The sequence below is a fragment of the Enhydra lutris genome, unplaced genomic scaffold (genome assembly GCF_002288905.1).
Source record: "Enhydra lutris kenyoni isolate GAN:26980312 unplaced genomic scaffold, ASM228890v2 scaffoldscaffold24, whole genome shotgun sequence".
In the NCBI taxonomy this organism is placed as follows: Eukaryota; Metazoa; Chordata; class Mammalia; order Carnivora; family Mustelidae; genus Enhydra; species Enhydra lutris.
The window spans coordinates 1,697,857-1,718,970 of NW_019154108.1; the positions used below are offsets into that span (position 1 = coordinate 1,697,857).

General features: G+C 41.1%; 1 protein-coding gene across 2 annotated transcripts in view; it reads right to left on the reverse strand.

Annotated features, from left to right (window-relative positions):
* Positions 1 to 11,798, reverse strand: part of LOC111150766 (coiled-coil domain containing 181) — a 30,588-nt gene extending 18,790 nt beyond the window's left edge. For both annotated transcript variants that reach the window (XM_022508357.1, XM_022508358.1), the window contains exons 1-2: positions 11,662 to 11,798; positions 7,034 to 7,981 (exon numbers count right to left, since the gene is read on the reverse strand). In XM_022508357.1, the coding sequence (XP_022364065.1) occupies positions 7,034 to 7,981; positions 11,662 to 11,778 (1,065 nt within the window). In that variant the 5' untranslated portion in view covers positions 11,779 to 11,798. The remainder of the gene's footprint in view (positions 1 to 7,033; positions 7,982 to 11,661) is intronic.
* Positions 11,799 to 21,114: the final 9,316 nt, after the last annotated feature.

The following is a 21,114-nucleotide window of genomic DNA, read 5'->3' on the forward strand; positions in this document are numbered from 1 at the left end:
GAAACTAATATTATATGGTAGGTTAACTAGATGGAATTCGAATAAAAGCCCTAGTAAGGGCGCCTGGGCGTAGTCAGTTAAGCATTGGGCTCTTGGTTTCAGCTCAGGTCATGATCTCCAGGTCTGGGATGGACCCCCACAGTGGGCTCCACGCTCAGTGCGGGATCTGCTTGAGGGTTCTCTCTCTACCTCTCCCTCTGCCCCTCCCCCATTCTCACTCTCTCTCTCAAATAAATAAATCTTAAAAACAACAACAACAACAACAACAACTTTATAAAAAGGGGAACATGGGTGGCTCAGTCAGTCGAGGGTCCAATCCCTGATTTTGGCTCAGGTCATAATCTCAGGGTCAAGAGATTTCAAGCCCGAGTGTGGAGCCTGCTTAGGATTCTCTCTCAAACTCCCTCTCCCTATGCCCCTCCCTGTGCACACGCGCATGTGCTTGGGGTGGGGGGGGCGCACGTGTGCACTCTTTTTCCCTCTTAAAACAAAAAATTAAGTAAAAAAATTAAAAAATAAAAATAAATGCTAGTTTAAGCTTGCTAGTTTAATAAAAACAAGAATGTCTTCAGAGTTATCAGCATTAGACATAATGGAGATACAAAATTTTTTTCTACCTGGGTTTACTTAATCATAACATCTCGGGCTATTCTTTCAAAACCTGTCAATAAAAGAAATAATTTAAGATGATGATTAGCGATTTAATGTTCTAATCCAAGTATAACAGCTAAAAGAAAGCAATTTAAATAAATTTAAATGAGATTATGTTAAACTAGATAACAGATATTCAACTGCCCATTTAGATCATTTCCAAATAATACAACATATTGAGATATTGATTGCTAAACCTAAGTTTATTTAGTTTTGGCTTTTAAATTTTTTACAGAGAGACCAAAATATGTAATATTTAGGCCTATTTAATACACAAATTTTTTGCCAAAAAAAATTAAAATAACTATGAGGGGGGAATATATTTCTAGAAATTATGAAATGATGAAACAAATAAATATATAAATTTTCCAGTCCACAATTGTTTATTTCTTAGGTTTTACTAGGAATTAAGAATTCTAAGGGTTGGGGCACCTGGGTGGCTCAATCATTAAGCGTCTGCCTTCGGCTCAGGTCATGATCCCAAAATCCTGGGATCGAGCCCCGCAGCCAGCTCCCTGCTCAGTGGGAAGCCTGCTTCTCCCTCTCCCACTCCCCCTGCTTATGTTCCCTGTCTCACTGTGTCTCTCTGTGTCAAATAAATAAATAAAATCTTAAAAAAAAATTCTAAGGGTTAAAAATTCTAATTAGTATTTATGAAAATAAAATTACTAAAATTCAGCAAGGAAGAAAATGACTGTGAAAAGCAGGCAAGGAAAGTAGGGTGTGTGTTTTTAGTAAAAGAAGGTATGGGAAATGGAAATGCATTTTGTTGAGGGAAATGAAAGTGATTTTGTCCTAAAGCTAGTTATTTCAGAAAGAGAAGGAACAACAGACAAACTAAAACAGGTACAGAGGTTTATAGGAAAGAAATCTTGGAAAAGGAATTTTATGTGCGATCAAGCTGGCTAAGACTAAAATCAATTTATTTAAAGTTCCATTTCAAAATGAAAGAAATATGAGGGGCACCTGGGTGGCTCAGTGGGTTGAGGCCTCTGCCTTCGGCTCAGGTCGTGATCTCAGAGTCCTGGGATCAAGTCCCGCATCAGGCTCTCTGCTCGGTGGGGAGCCTGCTTCCCCCTCTCTCTCTGCTTGCCTCTCTGCCTACTTGGGATTTCTGTCTGCCAAATAAATAAAATCTTTTTAAAAAATGAAAGAAATGTGAAAAATACACTAGTTCAAAATTTTGGTTTTCTCTGTTAAAAGGACAAAATTTTCTCAAATTGTTGGCCTGTTCTTCGTAACATATTGTACAAAAAGTTTCTTTACTTCTAATGTAGTCTGCCTAGGAAACAGATTCTGTTTTGTCTTTATCACATCTTTGATTACTTGGGAAAGCTGAGTCTTCTCTGAGAAGAACAGCTAAGGTTTCTGTAGCATGTATGATCTTCTGAATTTGTCCTGAAGATTATTTTGGTTAAATGGATTATTAAATATGGTTTTATAATTTTCTGTGATCCTATTGGGTTAAGTGTCCAAACCTTTTGACATTTTTAATAAACTCCCCAACGTCAACTTCTAAAATGAGGTATTTTTGATCTGGAAAATTCCATAGAACCTAATAGGCTTACTTGATATGTTAAATCACATGGAAAGCATTGTCAAATAAAAAATAATACTATACTTTCTTCCTATAACATCTGTATAGGTATGCATTGTTCTAAAGATTGTGTGAAATCCATAGAAATCTGAGTATTTCCTGATAATAATGTGATCAATCACCATTTTAAAATGTATGTCACAAAAATAAGCAACTCCCATTGCAAACTCCACTATCATACTCATCATACTCAGCATCTGTCTTCCAGTATATTAACCTTTTATGAAACCCTCTTGCTGTCTTCCCCAAATGTCATTATTGCATATTATCATTCTCTAAACCCTGCTACTCTGTTACCTTTACCTTCTGATGACAGGGACATCTTTCCTTACCATCTAGGCTCTTTGATTTATGGCAGTTGGATTTTGTCCATCTGCTACCAACTCAATGCAACTATGTTTTGTAATGGTTTGTATGTTTTCTCACCGAACAGAAGCCTTTCGTAGTCATTGAGCTACAGCCCCAGCTCTATGGTAAATATTACTGGAGAAAATAACTCCAAATTGGGGAATACCCTCCGAACTTCACAATGACTGAGGGAGCCATTTCACAGGACAAATATTACAGGCCATCTGCCACAGCAGTCAGTATCACACACTTTCACTGCATACACCATCCCCAATACTCTGGCACTGCAGGACAAACACAAATGGAATAAAGACAATTGACAATTGACAAAACTTACTAAATATTCATTTTTTAAAAACATTTTTTTAAGATTTTATTTATTTATTTGAGAGAGTGAGAGAGAACACGAGGGGAGAAGGTCAGAGGGAGAAGCAGACTCCCCATGGAGCTGGGAGCCCTACGCGGGACTCAATCCTGGGACTCCGGGATTATGACCTGAGCTGAAGGCATTTGCTTAACCAACTGAGCCACCCAGATGCCCATAATTTACTAATCTTTCAATATGCTTTGGTCTATAGCCCTTCCCTTGGTATTATTAACCTAAGATCCACTCCATTTGGTAAACACTACTTGTCTCCCTTGGAAATCATTACCAGAACACCTGTGAGGATGACCAAGGGATGTATGAACCTGCCCTACTGAAAGGAAATGTCCTAATCTATCGCGAAGACCTTATCAAGGTCCTTGGAAATAATACCAGCCTCACAGAGCAATCCTTCCGCAGCACACTCACAGGAGATAAAGATCTTTAATATTATAATCTCGCACCTGGAGATTTGTTTCCTGGAAATGTCACCTTCACAAGGATGCCCTCCAGCCTGACTGGAAAGGGCCATATCAGGTATTGTTAACTAACCCCTGTGCTATTAAATTTAAAGGCACTGACCTGTGGATTAACATTTCTCATTTAAAAAAAAAAAAAAAAGGCATCTTCACCTGACTGGACATCCCACTGAAGATCTCAAACAAAAAATATCCAGACCCACACAAAATCAACAATCTGGACAAGAAGCACTTGGTACCTGAAGTAGAGAGACAGCTTTCCTGAGTCATGACCAAGCTTGTATAAACTCACCAAAGACTCCTACTAATGCTTAATGTTCACGAAATATTTGGAATAATTCTTGTAGTAGGCATTTTAGCACTCTTGTTAATCCTATTTGTACCCAGTGATTTTGACTACTTGAGTCTGTTTGATTGTTTTCAAAACATTAAATACTTTCTGATCCTGCTTATTATTACCCAAATTAGAGGAACTAAATGGTAGACAAATGCCATAATTCAAATAACCCAAGCCATAGCAAGTTTTATCTGGTAACCTTTCCGGCTGAATGTCTTTCTCAGCCCACTATGGAAGACCAGGAGACTCTTGGTCATCTCATTTATAATTTCACCCTTCTCCCTAATTTCACTATCCACCAGATTGCCTCCTCTGATCTCACTGATCAAGTTAAAATAGTTTTGCCTCCCAGAAAAGGAAATCCCCTTTGCTTCACTTGAACCACCCAAAATACCAGGGAAAAATATTTCTAGTTGTCCAACAATTTATCAAGAGCTATAAGCCTCCTATATTTGACTCTTGAGGACATGCCAAAGCACAAATAAAAAGTGTAAGTGTTCTCCAATAGGCCTTTCTAGCCGCAACACCACGCTTGCAAAAGGTTCTTTCAGCTGATACCCAAAACACATCCTCTTTCTGTCTGCTCAAATGAAACAGACCCCTGCTTTCTCCTCGATGCCCTCTGTACCAAAAAATGAGTCCATAAATAACCAGACCTAAGCAGAGACACTTTGCACTCCTACGGGACACAGTTTTGTCTGCACTTACAGGGGAGAATCTTGGCATCTGCTGCCTACACAGCTGAAGAATGGCAGGACAGTGTCTCCTGGGATATCTAACTTCCCCTTTTTTCTGTCCTTAACTCGATTACTAAAGGAGACCACACAGGAACTAAGCATAGAGCTAAGAAGTCTTTCCCCTAAAGTCTTTGCCCTAAAAGAACTGAAAGAAAATGGCCATCCAGACCCATCCTAAACTCCTCTGAATATAAAGATAATAGGTGTGGACTTTCTCAAGGCGTGGTCTCCCATGAGAGATAAACCCTAGTGAGGGTCCCAATTAAGGAGGATCTTCAGTTGCTGGCTGGAGTGAGGACATGATCAGAAACCTTTCTTGGACCATCAGCAGAATTGCCAGGTCCACTCCCTGAGCCGTTAAAGCCAAAGGAAGTCCTTGGATACTCTACCTCACGTTGTCCCCCGTAAGAGCACAGCATTAGCTTATTTGCTTGAGACTTCTTGCTGTACATGGGTAAGAACTTCCCATCAGGGGCGCCTGGGTGGCTCAGTGGGTTAAGCCGCTGCCTTCGGCTCGGGTCATGATCTCAGGGTCCTGGGATCGAGTCCCGCATCGGGCTCTCTGCTCAGCGGGGAGCCTGCTTCCCTCTCTCTCTCTCTGCCTGCCTCTCTGTCTACTTGTGATCTCTCTCTGTCAAATAAATAAATAAAAATCTTTAAAAAAAAAAAAAAAAAAAAAAAAAAACTTCCCATCAGTAGAACTAAGATTTTTAAGCTTGCTGAATCTCGAATCCCATCCTCTAAAACCTCTGGTTAGATTTCAGACTCTCGGATATCTTTAGTTGGCTCCTGACCAGAATGGGGACCATTTTAAGATCTGGGCTACAAATTATCTTACTTCTCATTGCTTTAATTTGTTCTATATTCATTATCATCACACCATCAATGCTTTTCACGGCCAGTGTGCCAAAGCCTGTCAGAACTCAGAGGGTGTTCGTTCAAAGACTCAAAACCATTCATCAGGTCTACCCTTTAAGTGAAAAAAAAAAGAGAACCTAACTAAGTTCTAAACCTTATTTCCTCAAATCTCCCCATTACTCAAATGTAGCTGTAAGACTTTCAGCTAGCACGCTTACCGAACATATCGCGTATCAGCCACTGTGAGACTCTGGCCTCCAGGAGACATGATGGGGCCAAATGGCAGGTTGCCAACCACTCGGACAATGAAAGGGGACTGCATGATCATAAAAATTTGTCACTGATGCTTTCTTACCAGAGAGATCTTGATGAGAAGGGGGAAATGTGAAAGAAGATTCAAAATGAAGTAAGCATTGCTAAGAGAGCCACTCCAACAGAGCTGAAAGAACACTGAGAGGAGCGCCTGGGTGGCTCAATGGGTTAAGCCTCTGCCTTCGGCTCAGGTCATGATCTCAGGGTCCTGGGATCGAGCCCCGCATCAGGCTCTCTGCTCCGCGGGGAGCCTGCTTCCTCCTCTCTCTCTCTGCCTGCCTCTCTGCCTACTTGTGATCTCTCTCTCTCTCTCTCTCTGTCAAATAAATAAATAAACAAAATCTTAAAAAAGAAAGAACACTGAGGAAGTGAGGCCTATGCATGTCTCCTATTTCAGCTCTCATGTTTCAATTCTCAGCCCACCATGAACTTTTGACTTTTATCAGCTGCAACTTGTCCATTGTAACTGCCCCCCAACACCATCACCACCTGGTGCTTCGGACTGAAATAATATAATACCTGTTAGCTACACAGCCAATGTGTATTAGATAGTCAGCTTAAACTCTGCCATCACCCATCCTAAGTCTTTAAAAAGAAGTTGTGTAACCTTGTGGATTTTTGCCTTTATAGGCCTGCACTCCCTGACTGTTCAGAACACACTTCTGATTGAGGCGGACGCTGTGTCTCCTGGATTGCAATCCCTAAGAGCACAGAGAATGCTGTAGTTACTTCACAGCCTCTTCTTGATCAACAGAACAAAACCATCATCATCATCATCATCATCATCTGGGATTCTATATGGGATTCTATATGGCATTTTGGAAATACTTTGTTAAGGTTATTAGACTCTATTCTTAATCTAAAACTAAAATCCCTGAAATCAAGGAATTACAGGCATGGAAGATATAGGAAAACACATACACGCATAAATCAAAGAATTATAATCCAAATCCAAATTCATTGCCTCCCAAATCCCAATAAATTTATGCCTTCATTTTTCCACCTGACATCTGATTTCCACCTTATCACACCAATATTACTTTCAACAGTCACTTTTCTGAGCCTCATCTTTAAAATGAAAGGATCAGATGATGTCCTTCCTGAGATCCCTACCTCTAACGCAAGTTATTCATTACAATGCTTCGTGATCCTTATAAGGAAGGACCAAAATAATTATGGTATTTATCCCATAAAGACACATTCTTAATATTTAACCACTTAATCTAACAGAAAAACAAAACAAGCAAGCAAGTATATCCAATAGTTTGAGGAACCATTCTAATTCCTACAGCATTTCTAAAACATGAAGATACATACTGCTTTTAATAGGACACACCCTTATGTCCTCACCTCTCTCTTTAGCTTTTCTCTCTTCAGTTCTAGCCGTTTTTGCAGTTCTTTCTGTCGAGGGGAAAGACAGTATGTTGAGGTCACCAGAGATACATTTGCAGACTGCGTCCTGTGATTAGATTTCCCATTACCCTTACTTCGATCTGAGTTGACAGCAGAGCTCGGAGGTGTCTTGGGGTTGGGCAGTGGCTGAGGGATGTAAGCCAGTGGCTCTTCTGCTGATGAGTGAGCAACAGCATGAATCCTTGCTGTAGACTCTTCCTTCTTCACCCCATTGACACTTGAGTTGGAAGATCTGGGGGACAACTGATGAGGTTCATTTTCTGTACTATGAGCATGAATGGGGGGCAAAAACCCCTGACTCTCAATGTCTTGTAAATTCAGAAGTTCAAACTTTCCATCTCTCTCTACTAGTATTTTCCTATCCTTGTTTTCTTCACAGTTTCCATCAGTTAGTGACAGGAGCACATTTTCCTGTCCAAATTCATTGGAAATACGTAACTGTGACAGTTTTCCTGACATACTACTTTCATTTTCAAAATAATTTTTGTGGGTGTCCGTGTCTTCCAGTGGAGGAACTTCCAGATCAACTAACTTGTCTTTGAACTTGAGTTTTCGCTCTCTTTTATCATTCACAGGTTCTTGATTCTGTAGGATCTTGTTGGCTTGTATAATTTTCTCCATAATGTATCTCCTTACTTCCTCATCCTCTTCCTCTTCCAGGTCTCTCTGGCTTTCCACGCTGGATTCTTGGAAAGAGTTTTCACTATCTGAATCTGATATGGGATCCAAAGGTTGAATACTCGGTACAGAAATGAAGTCATTTCTTCTTGGTGAAAGCTCATCCTTCGAAGATTGGTCAAGATTAGAATGTTGTTCAGTGTGTTCTATTTCTGTTTCATTGGCTTTTAATTCTTGGTTAATATTCTCTTCATTCCCACAAGCCATCTAAAAAAAATATGAAGTTCTCTTGAGTAAAAATTGAGACTCTTTGTTCATGTATATGTAGCTAATCCGAAATGAATTTCATATTCATGCAATGTATCTTATGAATGGGAAAATGCACATGCTTCTTATTTTACACTCTGCTCATCATAGTCTAATTCATGTTTATGAGCACCCCAAGGGAAATACACGTGACAACAGCACTTTGGGAGAAATTTAACCCTAAATCTGAATTTGATGTTGCTAAATGCTATATTAATATTTTTTAAATGTTCATGCTAATGAATGAAAGGTAATTACAAATAAGTCATTATTATTTCAACATTCTTCCTCTATAAAATTTTCCTCCCTTTAAATTTTCAGAAGAAAAAATTTTTTAATGTTTTCTCCTTATAATATTTGTATTCTTCAAAAAGGTATCTTTCTTTCCAGAATCATTACAATCAGTCTTTGGTCAAGTTCTAATCATTTTGAGGTTCTTATAATCTTTTCAGATTATTGTTGCTATTTTCTGCAGGATCTATACCCAAATTCCAGGTTAATTTTTATCTCTGGATGGCATTTTCCTTCCTCAACTATACTCAGAGGCCCCAATAATCTATGCTAAACACCATCACATAACTTGGTTTTACATTAAAAAGGCATAATTCCGGGGCACCTGCCTTCGGCTCAGGTCATGATCCCAGGGTCCTGGGATCAAGCCCATATCAGACTCCTTGCCTGGCAGGAGGCCTGCTTCTCCCTCTCTCACTCCCCCTGCCTGTGCTCCCTCTCTCACTGTGTCTCTATCAAATAAATAAAAAAAGTCTTAAAAAAAAAAAAAAAAGCATAATTCCTTTCTCCCTCCCTCTCCCTCTCAAATAAATAAACAACAATTTTTTTAAAAAAGTATAATTCCACAAGAACAGCATTTCACATAGACCAAGGAGACCAAGGAACAATTCCACATAGACTTGTCTTGGCATGTCACAAACCCTGTGCTCCATCTGCTGTGTTGAATGAAAGGCTTCCTACCTCACATCTCCCACATACAAACAGACTCACTGACCAAACAAACGCTCTACCGGCAATACTTTTTCTTTCTCTCAGACAACTCTCCCTCCTAGAACATGTCTGTGGGAAGTGCTACTTGCTGCTCTCTGCAACTCCTTAAAATTCTCTTCCTCTTTTACTTGCTCCGAGATCATCTTCTCTGATAGCGGCCTCTTCCTAACCTGCACAGCATTGCTAGATGTCTGATAAGCACATCAACCTGGCCCATTAAAATGTCTAACAAGTCAGGAAACAACGTGTGCTGGAGAGGATGTGGAGAAAGGGGAACCCTCCTACACTGTTGGTGGGAATGCAAGCTGGTGCAGCCACTTTGGAGAACAGTGTGGAGATTCCTTAAGAAATTAAAAATAGAGCTTCCCTATGACCCTGCAATTGCACTACTGGGTATTTACCCCAAAGACACAGATGGAGTGAAAAGAAGGGCCATCTGTACCCCAATGTTTATAGCAGCAATGGCCACGGTCACCAAACTGTGGAAAGAACCAAGATGCCCTTCAACGGACGAATGGATAAGGAAGATGTGGTCCATGTACACTATGGAGTATTATGCCCCCATCAGAAAGGAAGAATACCCAACTTTTGTATCAACATGGACAGGACTGGAAGAGATTATGCTGAGTGAAATAAGTCAAGCAGAGAGAGTCAATTATCATATGGTTTCACTTACTTGTGGAGCATAAGGAATAACATGGAGGACATAGGGAGATGGAGAGGAGAAGGGATATGAGTGAAATTGGAAGGGGAGATGAACCATGAGAGACTATGGACTCTGAAAAACAATCTGAGAGTTTTGAAGGGGCGGGGGGTGGGAGGTTGGGGGAGCCAGGTGGTGGGTATTATGGAGGGCACGTATAGCATGGAGCACTGGGTGTGGTGCATAAACAATGAATTCTGTTACGCTGTAAAGAAATTAATAAAAAAAAAATGTTAAAAAAAGAATAAAATCTTAAAAAACAAAACAATGTATAACAAGTAAGTGAGATTAAACCAAGATCTCTGCATTGAAATTTTTTTTTTAAAACCATATTTGACTCTGTGGTTCATTTCGACAGCATCTGTTTCCTGATTATTCTTTGACTTTCACTTCTTTTTAAAACCCACTGTGAAAGAAGTAAAAAAAAAAATAAAAAATAAAAAACCCTCTGCAATAAAACTACCACTTTTTACAATGAAATTTCCCCCGAGTCCTCATCCCCGTCTCTATCTCTATTATCCGTTTTCCCTGCCAGGCTCAATGGAAGACGTGCTTATAATCATCCCCTGGAATGAGTAAGATTGATGAGCGTGCTCTGTTTTGCCCACTGTTTTATCCCCAGCACCCAGAACAGCCTCTGATACTGGCAGGCGACTACAATATTTTTAAATGAATTAAGAAAGGAGACAATGAATCATGATCATCGCTTCTCTAATTCTACCACTGTGTGCTCTGGATCTCATACCCCTCCAGTAATGAGACTTTGGTTCAACCTTACCACTCTGGGCATCTCTGCCTGTACTCATTCTGATTATTTTTCTGTTAAAGATGCATAAAACTCCCATTTAAAGGCCATCTTAGAAAAATCTTAACTTTTTACTTTATTGCTTTTTTCAAATATAATTCCATTTGTCCTCCCCATTGCATAAGAAAGCAAAATGGAACCAAGAGAAATTTGTGATGTAAGACTTGCTGCTTTCTTTCTCTATATTCTTTTCTTTAACCTTCTTCAATCTGACTTCTGGTGTAATTACTGAGCTCTCTGTCCTAAAGTCACCTATTCTTATAGAAGTCTTACATCTTTTCTTCATTACTTTCCTACTTATTGACTCTGATTTCATGCATATATACAAAAGCATATATACACATATGAATACACACACACACACATGCCCACACAAATTATGTATAGATACACATACACACCATATACATAGATATAAATAAATATAAAGAGAGAAGAAGAACTGTGATCCAGGCATTGGTTCATTTTCCTGGATTTCCATTCTACAGGTCTGATAAATACTATATGATCGTATTTAGTGGATCCACTTTTTCCTAATCTGCAGAGCATTGCTAGATCTCTGCTAAGGAAATCCAGCAATCCACCTCTTCCTACAGGTATTCCTATGGCTGTTTTGATTCTACATTCCTTTCTACATTCATTCCCCTGAAGAGCTAATTCAGTCTTAAGGTTTCAAATATTAGCTAAAAGACCATGTCTTTTGAGACTTTGCTTTATTTTCATTTATATTAAAAGTATAACCCCCCTTTTCATTTATATTAAAAGTATAACCCCATTTACCCAAGTTATATAAAGTAGAAATTAATTGTACTTGTTTTTATTTTGGTGCAAATAAATCATATTTTTATATTATATAAATTATAATTTCAATTATAATTTAAACTTTATTAAATGCTAACAATCCCTGTTCTCTCATCTCTCACTATATTAGCTCTTGCCTTAAAATACAACATGTAAACTCTTTACACCTCAATATTCTCATCTCTAAGGAGGAAATATTGATACTTGTTCTATTTTTATCAAAGGAATTTTGTGAGGTTTAGATGACATAATATATGCAAAACTCTTCAAGAATTACAAAGCACTTAGTTAATGAAATTATTATGAATGCTGTTGGCAATTTATATATACCTCTATTATGCTGGTACCACTTTTTTCTTTTTCATTAATTAACCATTCCAGGTCCTTTTCAAAATCGTCTTCATATTCTCCACTTTCTTTTGAGTCCATATCTTTATTTTCATCCATTTTCCGTTTGTTAAAGAATAATGCTAGAAGATTTAAAAAGATAAGGCATATGTTATGTCAACTTTACAGGGAGCAAGGAGTATGGAGATTAATAGGATAAGCAAATCAACACACAGAAACACAAAGCATGCAGAATACACATATAGCTGTATATCTTAAAAGAGAGACATTTTCTAGATGTACTGCTCCTAAACAGCATCTCGCCCACTCCTGTCTCCCATTTACAAGGGGGCTCTTATTTACAAGGAGACTAAAAAAGGTGGATAAGAAGATTATCTGAGGCTTAGAACAGGATTTTCCACATCCCCTGCCAATCACTGACATGTCTTGCCCAGGTCAGAGCAGACGACTCAGCTTTTAAGTCACACTTGTTCACATTTTTTTATGCTCAAAAAAACCTAAATACAGGGTTTCCTCTGCTCTCTGAAAGTAGAGCATTCCTATGAAATCTTTTAAAAGCTAAAATGGCATAAAGCAAAGAAGCAATTACTGCTTCATGAAAGCAAAAATCCTCTTCAGATTTCTTTCAATGAGCAAAAACAGGTACAAATGTAGATCTTTTGTAAAAGAGAAGTAAAATTTCAAATAGGGGAGGAAATGTCCTCAGTTTTTTAATCCTTCTAGTAGTTTATATGGCGTAATTATAATGTGTGATCTGAGAGCTTTTCAGCTAAGTGAAGTTGATTCTCAACTATTGTAAATGTTAATTTCCACAAAAGCCAAACTGTTTTTAACTCCAACTGAGATGTATTTTTCACCAACAAAACCAAAATGTGATATCTAATACTACCTGGAAACAGTGGCAAATAAAGTTAGTGTTTGTGAAGATGGTGTATAAACTGAGCCACTTTTAAGAGAACCATTCTAAAGTTATCTATAAATTGAGGTCAGTTCCTAGCCCTGAGAATTGTTATATGTGTAATTCTCCAAACAAAAGAAGCAAATAAATCTATACTATCAGGTGTTTGTATATGTGGGTGAGTATACAACATATGTGTGTGTGTGTGTGTGTGTGTGTGTGTGTCTATACATGTATTATAATTTTGATAGACATTTGTTAAGCACCTACAACATTCCTATATACATTCTCATAAAGATTATAAAATAGGCCTATGCTCTTGAGGTGTTTCCCATATGGTACAGAATAAACAAAACCCACAAATTTAAAATATAGATAAAAGCAAATTAAAAATGTAGGTAAATGGGATATATATATATATATATATATATATAAAACAATGCGAAGAAGAATAAAAAAAATTAACTCTGTGTAAAGTTGGAAATACCAAGGAAAGCTGAGATGGGCTTTGAATACTGAGTACAAGAGTTTATTAGTTATTTCAGACGAAGAGAACACCATGAGAAACAGCAAACAAACATGGAAGTCATGGAATTGTTCAGAGAGGCCTGAACGTGATGTGCTCCTGAAGAATCTGGAAGAATCTGGAACCAGTGATAAGGGGTCAATCTGATGTCAGATTATCTGTTCTGACAGATAAGGTTGAGGGAAAATTGTCATAAAGCAGCCAGAGATAGAAATATAGAGCAGTAATCTGCAACTATTAAAAAAAATAAAAAGAGCAATGCTCTCTAAGTATATGTAGAATTTCAGGTTCAATTTCGAAAGAACAATAGGAATCTCATCTTCAGGGTCTCAAACACCTGGGACCCTGTTTGTACACCTGTTTCTATGCCCAGGAACCTTCTCTTGATCCTACACCAAGAATTGCCTAAAACCCTTTTGGAGGCAGAAAGTACAGAAGTCAAGAACACATTTTTTTAGGATATAAAATGAGAGCTATTTTGTCTGAATTAATAAATTGTCCATGCTTTGTTTTGGCCATTGGCTTCACTGTACTACTTGCAAACCCTTGACAGGACTACCTAACCTGGTGCCAATTTTACTGAAGGGAGATACACATTCTCTTCCTTCCGCTGTTCGTCATCAGATAATAGTGAAAGCACGTGGGAGAACATCTTCCAGGAGCTACACAAGCACTAGCTAAGTAAAGAGATGAGGCTTTGCAATACCGTGTATGAAAAACACTGTAATAGGTTTTAGTGAACAGAAGGTTCAAATGAGTTACAAGAATGATGAGGACACCCAAAATGTGAATAAACTCCAAGCTAAGACTATGGGTGAGACATACAGAAAGCGGGAAGCACCGTAAAATGAGTAAAATGCCTTAGAACCAGCCTCTCAGGAATACCTGAAAACCCTGGGAATATTATCCTAAAGAAAACACAAGAGTCATTACAACTGCTTTACATGGTTTGTTTAAAGATTTTATTCATTTATTTATTTGAAAGAGAGAGAGAGAGAGAGCGTGAGCACAGAAGAGTGGGTGAAGCAGACTCCCGCCGAGCAGGAAGCACAATGCAGGGCTCAATCCCAGGACCCAAGCCAAAGGCAGACGCTTTACGTACTGAGCCACGCAGGTGCCTCTGCTTTACATTGCTTAAATGGCTGCTAGGAAAGGAGGACTGGACGTAGATACCTTCAAAGAGTACGACTAGTGTTAAGGGCTGGAAAGTCAGGGAAAAATTTTGGCAATTTAAAGCAAAATTTACAGTGGCGCCTGTACAGGAGATTAGGTCATGATGTCAAGGTCCTGGGATCTAGCCCTGGGGTAGGCTCCCTCCTCACCAGGGAGTTAGTCCGCTTCTCCCTCTCCCCCTCCCCATGCTCATGCTTTCTCCTTCTCTCTCTCAAATAAAAAATAAAATCTTTTTAAAAAATCATAAAATGGGGCGCCTGGGTGGCTCGATTGGTTGGGCATCTGCCTTCTGCTCAGGTCATGATCCTGGAGTCCAGGGATCAAGACCCACGTCAGGGTCCCTGTTCAGCAGTAAGTCTGCCTCTCTCTCTGCCCCTGACTCCACTCGTACTCTCTCTCAAATAAATAAAATCTTTTTAAAAAATAATAATAAGGGGCGCCTGGGTGGCTCAGTGGGTTAAGCCTCTGCCTTTGGCTCAGGTCATGACCCCAGGGCTCTCTGCTCAGCGGGAAGCCTGCTTCTCCCTCTCTCTGCCTGCCTTTCTGCCTACTTGTTATCTGTCAAATAAATAAATAAAATCTTTAAAAATAAATAAATAAATAAGATGAAAAACATAAAAATAAAACAGAATTTACCTTTTGTCCTGAAATGAAGTGAGTTGCCTATTAGAAGTGTTGCATTCCTTGTCAACTCAAAGAGCCTTAAAGCAAAACCGCTGAGCTAGATGACCCTTAAGATTGATTTTAAGCTTTTTATAAGTTGCCAATTAGCAAATAATTGCCAACTCATGAAAAGCAAGAGAATTTAAAAGGGAATGCATAGTATCATAATAAGCTTAATCTGAAACAAATGATGTGTGCCTGAATAATTAAATCCAAGGCTTAAAAAGTTCTTGTCTAGGGGCGCCTGGGTGGCTCAGTGGGTTAAAGCCACTGCCTTCGGCTCAGGTCATGATCCCAGGATCCTGGGATCGAGCCCCGCATCGGGCTCTCTGCTCAGCTGGGCGCCTGTTTCCTTCTCTCTCTCTCTCTGCCTGCCTCTCTGCCTACTTGTGATCTCTGTCTGTCAAATAAATAAATAAAATTAAAAAAAAAAAGTTCTTGTCTAGTTCACTAAAATGTCCTCTTTTCTCGGAATAGTGCTTGGTACCGGTACCCTTCCCCCTCTCAAGACAAAGTTAGTTTTATGTACCGAAAAGTTAATCATTCAATCTAATTATTCAATGGAATAAATAACTATTTCCAATGTACTGGTTGGACTATAATTCCTTCTAGATATTCATGCCTTTTGTACTAAGAATACAAAATGGACTTTCCTGAAGAACTCAAGGCAAGGTTTCAGTAATTCGTAAAGCAAAGGCTGAGAGCAACAACACTTCGAGGAAACCCAGAGAAACCAAATCAGTAAGTACCGCAGAGGGAGTTTATGTACCACCGCCTCGCTGCGGGACAGGCTGAACCTCCCGCTCGGCGTCTAACCAGCCACCGGGTCTAGGCGGGGCGCCACGGACCGAGCAGCGCGAACTGAAACCCGACACGCGAACGCCAATGACACCGGTTTTCACCCTCACAGGGGCCCGAGCACAGTCCGGTTTCTCTTCGGACCGGCGGGCTTGGAAGGAGCGACCCTGACACGTTCGGGCCGCGCAAGTGCTGCGAGGCCCGCTCGCCTGTGCTCGTCTCCTACAGCGACCCGGGCGGCCGCCTGAGCCCTTCTGCCGGCGACGCCTTCTGAGTCCCAAGAATCTCGCCCCCGTGAAGACTCGAATTTCACGCTACAAGACGCGGCACAATCAGTGAAGACGCGGTGATCACACGCCAGACTCGTTAAGTCGCACGACGGCGCCCGCACTGCAGAGGAGCCCCCGCGACAGCGGATCGGGGAGCGGGCGAGGGCGCAGGCCACGCGCCGTCCCCGCACCGCCGGAGCCGCCCAGCTGGCCGCCAGGGACACCGAGACCGCGAGCCGCAACTCCCGGCACCAAGTCCCTGACGCCGCTTCCAGCGCGTCGCGGGGTCCCCAAGCCTCCGCTCCCGCACCGCCACCCCCGGCGCCGGCCGCGGTCGTCCAGCGCGAACCGCAGCGTCTCGGTCACCGACTCAGTCCCCGGGGTTCGCCGTTAAATTCCGGTTTTACCCGCAGGGGACGGTGCGAAAGGCTCGGGACGGATCGGCCGCCGCACCGCGCACTGCGCTGAGACGCGGACAGCAGCTCCTTCGCCCCGCAGGGACCGGACCTTCGCTCGAGCCTGCGCCGGGGCCTCCGCGCCGCCCCCCGAAAGCAGCCGGTTCACGGTCGAAGACAACCGGGGGTTTCCTTCAGAAGAAGCGCTCGAGCACTGCTGACCCCGCGTCGGGCCGCCCCGCCAGTCCCGCAGCCGCGTCCGGAATCCCGCGACACACGCGTCCCTCCCCGCGGCGTGAGGACCTGGTCGCACGGCGCTCCTGACTCGGGCCCGCAGCCGGACTCCCGGCGCCGCCGGCTGAAGAGCGGCTGGGCCCCCGCGGAAGCCGCCATTTCGGGGTGACGCGAACGTGGAGGGGACAAGTGACAGAATGAGGGACTGAGCGCGCGCGGGGGTTCTCACACGAGCCGGCGGAAGGGTCCCCGCGCCTAACCTCCTCTCCTCGCGGCCGTCCCGGCGTGTCCCCGGACGCTGCCCCGCACCGAGCCCCGCACCGTCCTCCCTCCCCTCCCTCCACCCCCTCCTGCCTGAGTAGGCCGCGGCGGCTGGGGTCACAGGGGCGGCCGGCGCACTTCTGCTCTCCTCCTCTTTCTGAGCTCGAACACTGAGGCGAGGGAGACCCCAGCACCTACCCCCGCGGCGGCGAGGACCCGGCTGCCATAGCAACGGCGCGCCGCCGCGTCTCCATCCGGGCCTCTCACTACGGGCGCGCGGCGCACCCGCGCAGGCGCAGAGCATCCCGAGAACACCTGCTCCGGGCGCCCTCCCAGGCGCCTGCGGAGGACCGGTCAGGCTGCGGTTTCCAGGGAGACAACCGGGCAAGCTACGCACCACGCACAACACGTTAAATAAGTCAATACATTAACATCTAGACCTTTGTTAAGTTAAAAACTATTTGAAAATGTCGGCAGTATTTTCCTTAGAGATTCACTGTCTTCATGCAGCTCACCTGCCCTTAGAAGACAATGAGAAACATACTAAATAAGTCCTTCCCATTGTGTATTAGAAGGTGATAAATGATGAACAAAAACAGAGCAAGCAAGACAGGGTCAGAAGTGCGGGGGTGGGTTATGAAAGTGGGGTGGAAATTTTACATAAAGTAATCGAGTAAGCTGTACTGAGGTGACATTTGAGACTTTTATTAAAATTATATACAGATTTGACATACATACATTACATACATATATTACATATCAGATATCTCTCTTACCTAGATATAGTTATAATGGAAATATAACTTCCCCCCAAAACTGAGACTTTCTTTCTGTAATTTACTATTATGAGTGTGTCACCTTCAAAACTGGAGGGCCTGAGTTTGTTTGTGACCTTTAGCAGCAGGACAAGCCCACTTTTAGCCTGTATACATTCCTTAAAACAAACACTCTAATTTAAAAAAAAAAATTGCTCACGCTCATTGGTTTTATTTGTTCAGCAAATTTGTTCAGGACCTGTTTCATGTGCTCAGCACTTTTTTTTTTTTTTAAGATTTTATTTATTTATTTGACAGACAGAGATCACAAGTAGGCAAAGAGGCAGGCAGAGAGAGAGGAAGGGAAGCAGGCTCCCTGCTGAGCAGAGAGCCGGACGCGGGGCTCAATCCCAGGACCCTGGGATCATGACCTGGGCCGAAGGCAGAGGCTTTAACCCACTAAGCCACCCAGGTGCCCCTCAGCACTTTTGATGTACACCCAAACCCCAGAAGGCGAAAGTTCCAAGGGATCTCCTGCTGTGAGTCTCTAGCTTACTCAGTACGTGATTCACAATTTCGTCATAACCCTGAGCTGGAGAAAGATTTGACAGCAGTAAACTATCATGGAAAAGAAAATGCATCAGAGGGCTGGCCTTTGAGAAAAGCAACAAACAGAATTTACTTGTTTAAATCACTAACAGGAAAACCCTCTGTTTATAAGTGGCATCTCATTCCTAATAAACGGTTACCCTCTGAAACTGACTTAACCTGCCTTTGAACATAAGTGCCCTTCACTAAGTATGTGGAAAGTCTCGCTCTTGTCAGTGCAGTGTTCTAGATGTTTCAGTTCCTTGACTTCCAGACATACATATTGAACATGAAAAGCAAAAAATAAAAAGGAAGCTAAACTGCAAAGGTTTTATTTAAGGTATACACATAGTGTTGATGAGTAGTGATAAGGAGCCTGTCTTCTTCTGGGCTTCGCTAGAGCAAAGAACCACTGATTCATATACGTGAGGAGATGGGTTGCCATAAAAATGCTTTTGGGTTAAGTCTCCATAGGCCTCTGTACTCACTTATATCCTTCTCTTGGAGCATCCCCCCACGAGATCTGAAGCTGCTTTCAGTAATGTCCTAAACACAGTGAGTAGTGGATAGAGACAAGAATGCCAATGTGCTAACACTAAGAGTCAGTTTCTAGAGTTGAGTTCAAATTTTAAGCAGCCAGTGTAAAAGGAAATAAAGTATATATTCTCAAGCTCTTATGAGAAAGAAAAAGTCACATGTGTCCCTCAGGAAAAATATGTTGTCCTGGCATTAGTTTTTAAAATAAATTCTTAGGTAGGATTTTGAGTAGGAAGTAAGTGATGAGAGAGACACGGCTTTCAATAGCATTTTTACAGCAAAGACATAGACAGTTTCCTCGTGTCTGTTCATATTTTCTTAAGAATACGAATGTAGAAAAACTACATTCAAAACCACATACTTTAAAATTGGCTTTGAACTTTTTCAACTTTTTTCTCCTTGCCTATGCCTGGTGAACGCCTCCTGCCTCATAATGCCAATCCAAAAGCAGTGGTGGCTAAATACCTTTCTTCTCTGAGGTTGGCGATTTTGTTAAAGCTCATTACAAAACTTGGATATGCGAGGGTACATTTAGCATTAGCTGATAATGGATTCATCTTATCTTCCGAATCCAGATGCAGAGTGAACACCTCCCAAGAACACAGATCACCACAGCTCATGTCAGCAACCAAAACACGCTTAAAAATTTAAGTCACACTATACCCCTCTCTAACTTTCCAGCACTATTATAATAAAATCCAAACACCTTACCTTAACTTCAAGGTTCTGCATAATTGTGCCTCTGCTTATTCCTGTAATCTCACCTCCTATCACTTTCTTGCTAATGCAGGATTCTCAAAGAGCTCTAACTAACCTCCTGCCTTTTCCTTAGGCATTGTCAAGCTCTTTCCCATCTGTGCGAGTGCCTCTATCTGGAATGTTCTTCCCAGATAGTTGCATTGCTGACTCCTCCCCATCATTCATGTCTTCCTTGGTCCTGATCCTAGGAGGAAAATGCCTAATTTCTCACCATTAAGTATGATATTAGGGATAGGTATTTTGTAAATGTTCTTTATCAAGTTGGGAACATTCCCAAGTTTACAGAGAGTTTTTAGCATAAATGGCTACTGAACTGTTTGCTTTTTTGGCATTGATTGATATGATCACATTATTTTTCTTTAGACTATTGATGGGAAGGATTGCATTGATTTTTTTCCAAGTCAGATATTTTATTTTTATTATTTTTATTAAAATATTTATATTTATTATTTATTAAGTTATAGTCAACATACATAATATTAATTTCACTTGTAGAACATAATGATTTGATAATTGCATATAGTCTATTGATCGATTTTTTTAAAGATTTTTATTTATTTGTTTGACAGACAGAGATCACAAGTAGGCAGAGAGGCAGAGAAAGAGAGGAGGAAGCAGGCTCCCCGCCAAGCAGAGAGCCCAACGCGGGGCTCGATTCCAGGACCCTGAGGCCATGACCTGAGCTGAAGGCAGAGGCCTTAACCACTGAGCCACCCAGGCGCCCCTGATCGATTTTTTTTAAATGTTGAGCCACTTTTCACATTAAATAAATCTCAGTTGTGGTGTATAATTCTTTTTATACGTAATTAAATTCAGTTACTAATATTTCGTTGAGGATTTCTGCATCTGTGTTCATGAGAGATTGTGCTCTTTCTTGCACTGTCTTCATTTGTTTTGGGCATTACAGTAATGTTGAACTCATAGAACAAGTGAGGAAGTGTTTCCTGTGTTTCTGTTTTCCAGAAGAGACTGTAGAGAATTGGTATCACTTCCCCCTTAAATATTGGGTAGAATTTACCACTGAAACCATCCAGTCCTAGTGCTTTCTTTTTCGGACAGTGGATTAGTGGTTCAATTTCTTTAATAGTTATGAGCTATTCAGACTGCGTTTTTCAGTTATGGGTCCATTCCATCTAAGCTATCAAATTTGTAGGCCCAGAACTTTTCATATTACTTTTTTATTGTTGTTAAGTGTCCATGGGATCAGCGGGAATGACCCTTCTTTCATCGTTGATATTGGTCATTTGTAACTTTTCTCTAAGTTAGCTTGCCCAGAGGTTTCTTGATTTTATTGATATCTTTAAAGAAATACATTCATATTTCATTGATTTTCTCTATTTCTGCTCTAATTTTTATTATTTCTTTCTTCTGCTTGCTTGAGGTCTAAATTACCCTTCTTTAGTTTCCTAAAGTAGAAGCTTAGGTTACTGACTTAGATCTTTTCTAATACATGTATTTAATGCTATAAACTTCCCTCTAAACAGCTTTTGCTCATCCCATGCATTTTGATAAGCTTCATGTTCACTTATTTCAAAATATTTTCGTATCTCGATATTTCTTTTTTTGACACGTTATTGAG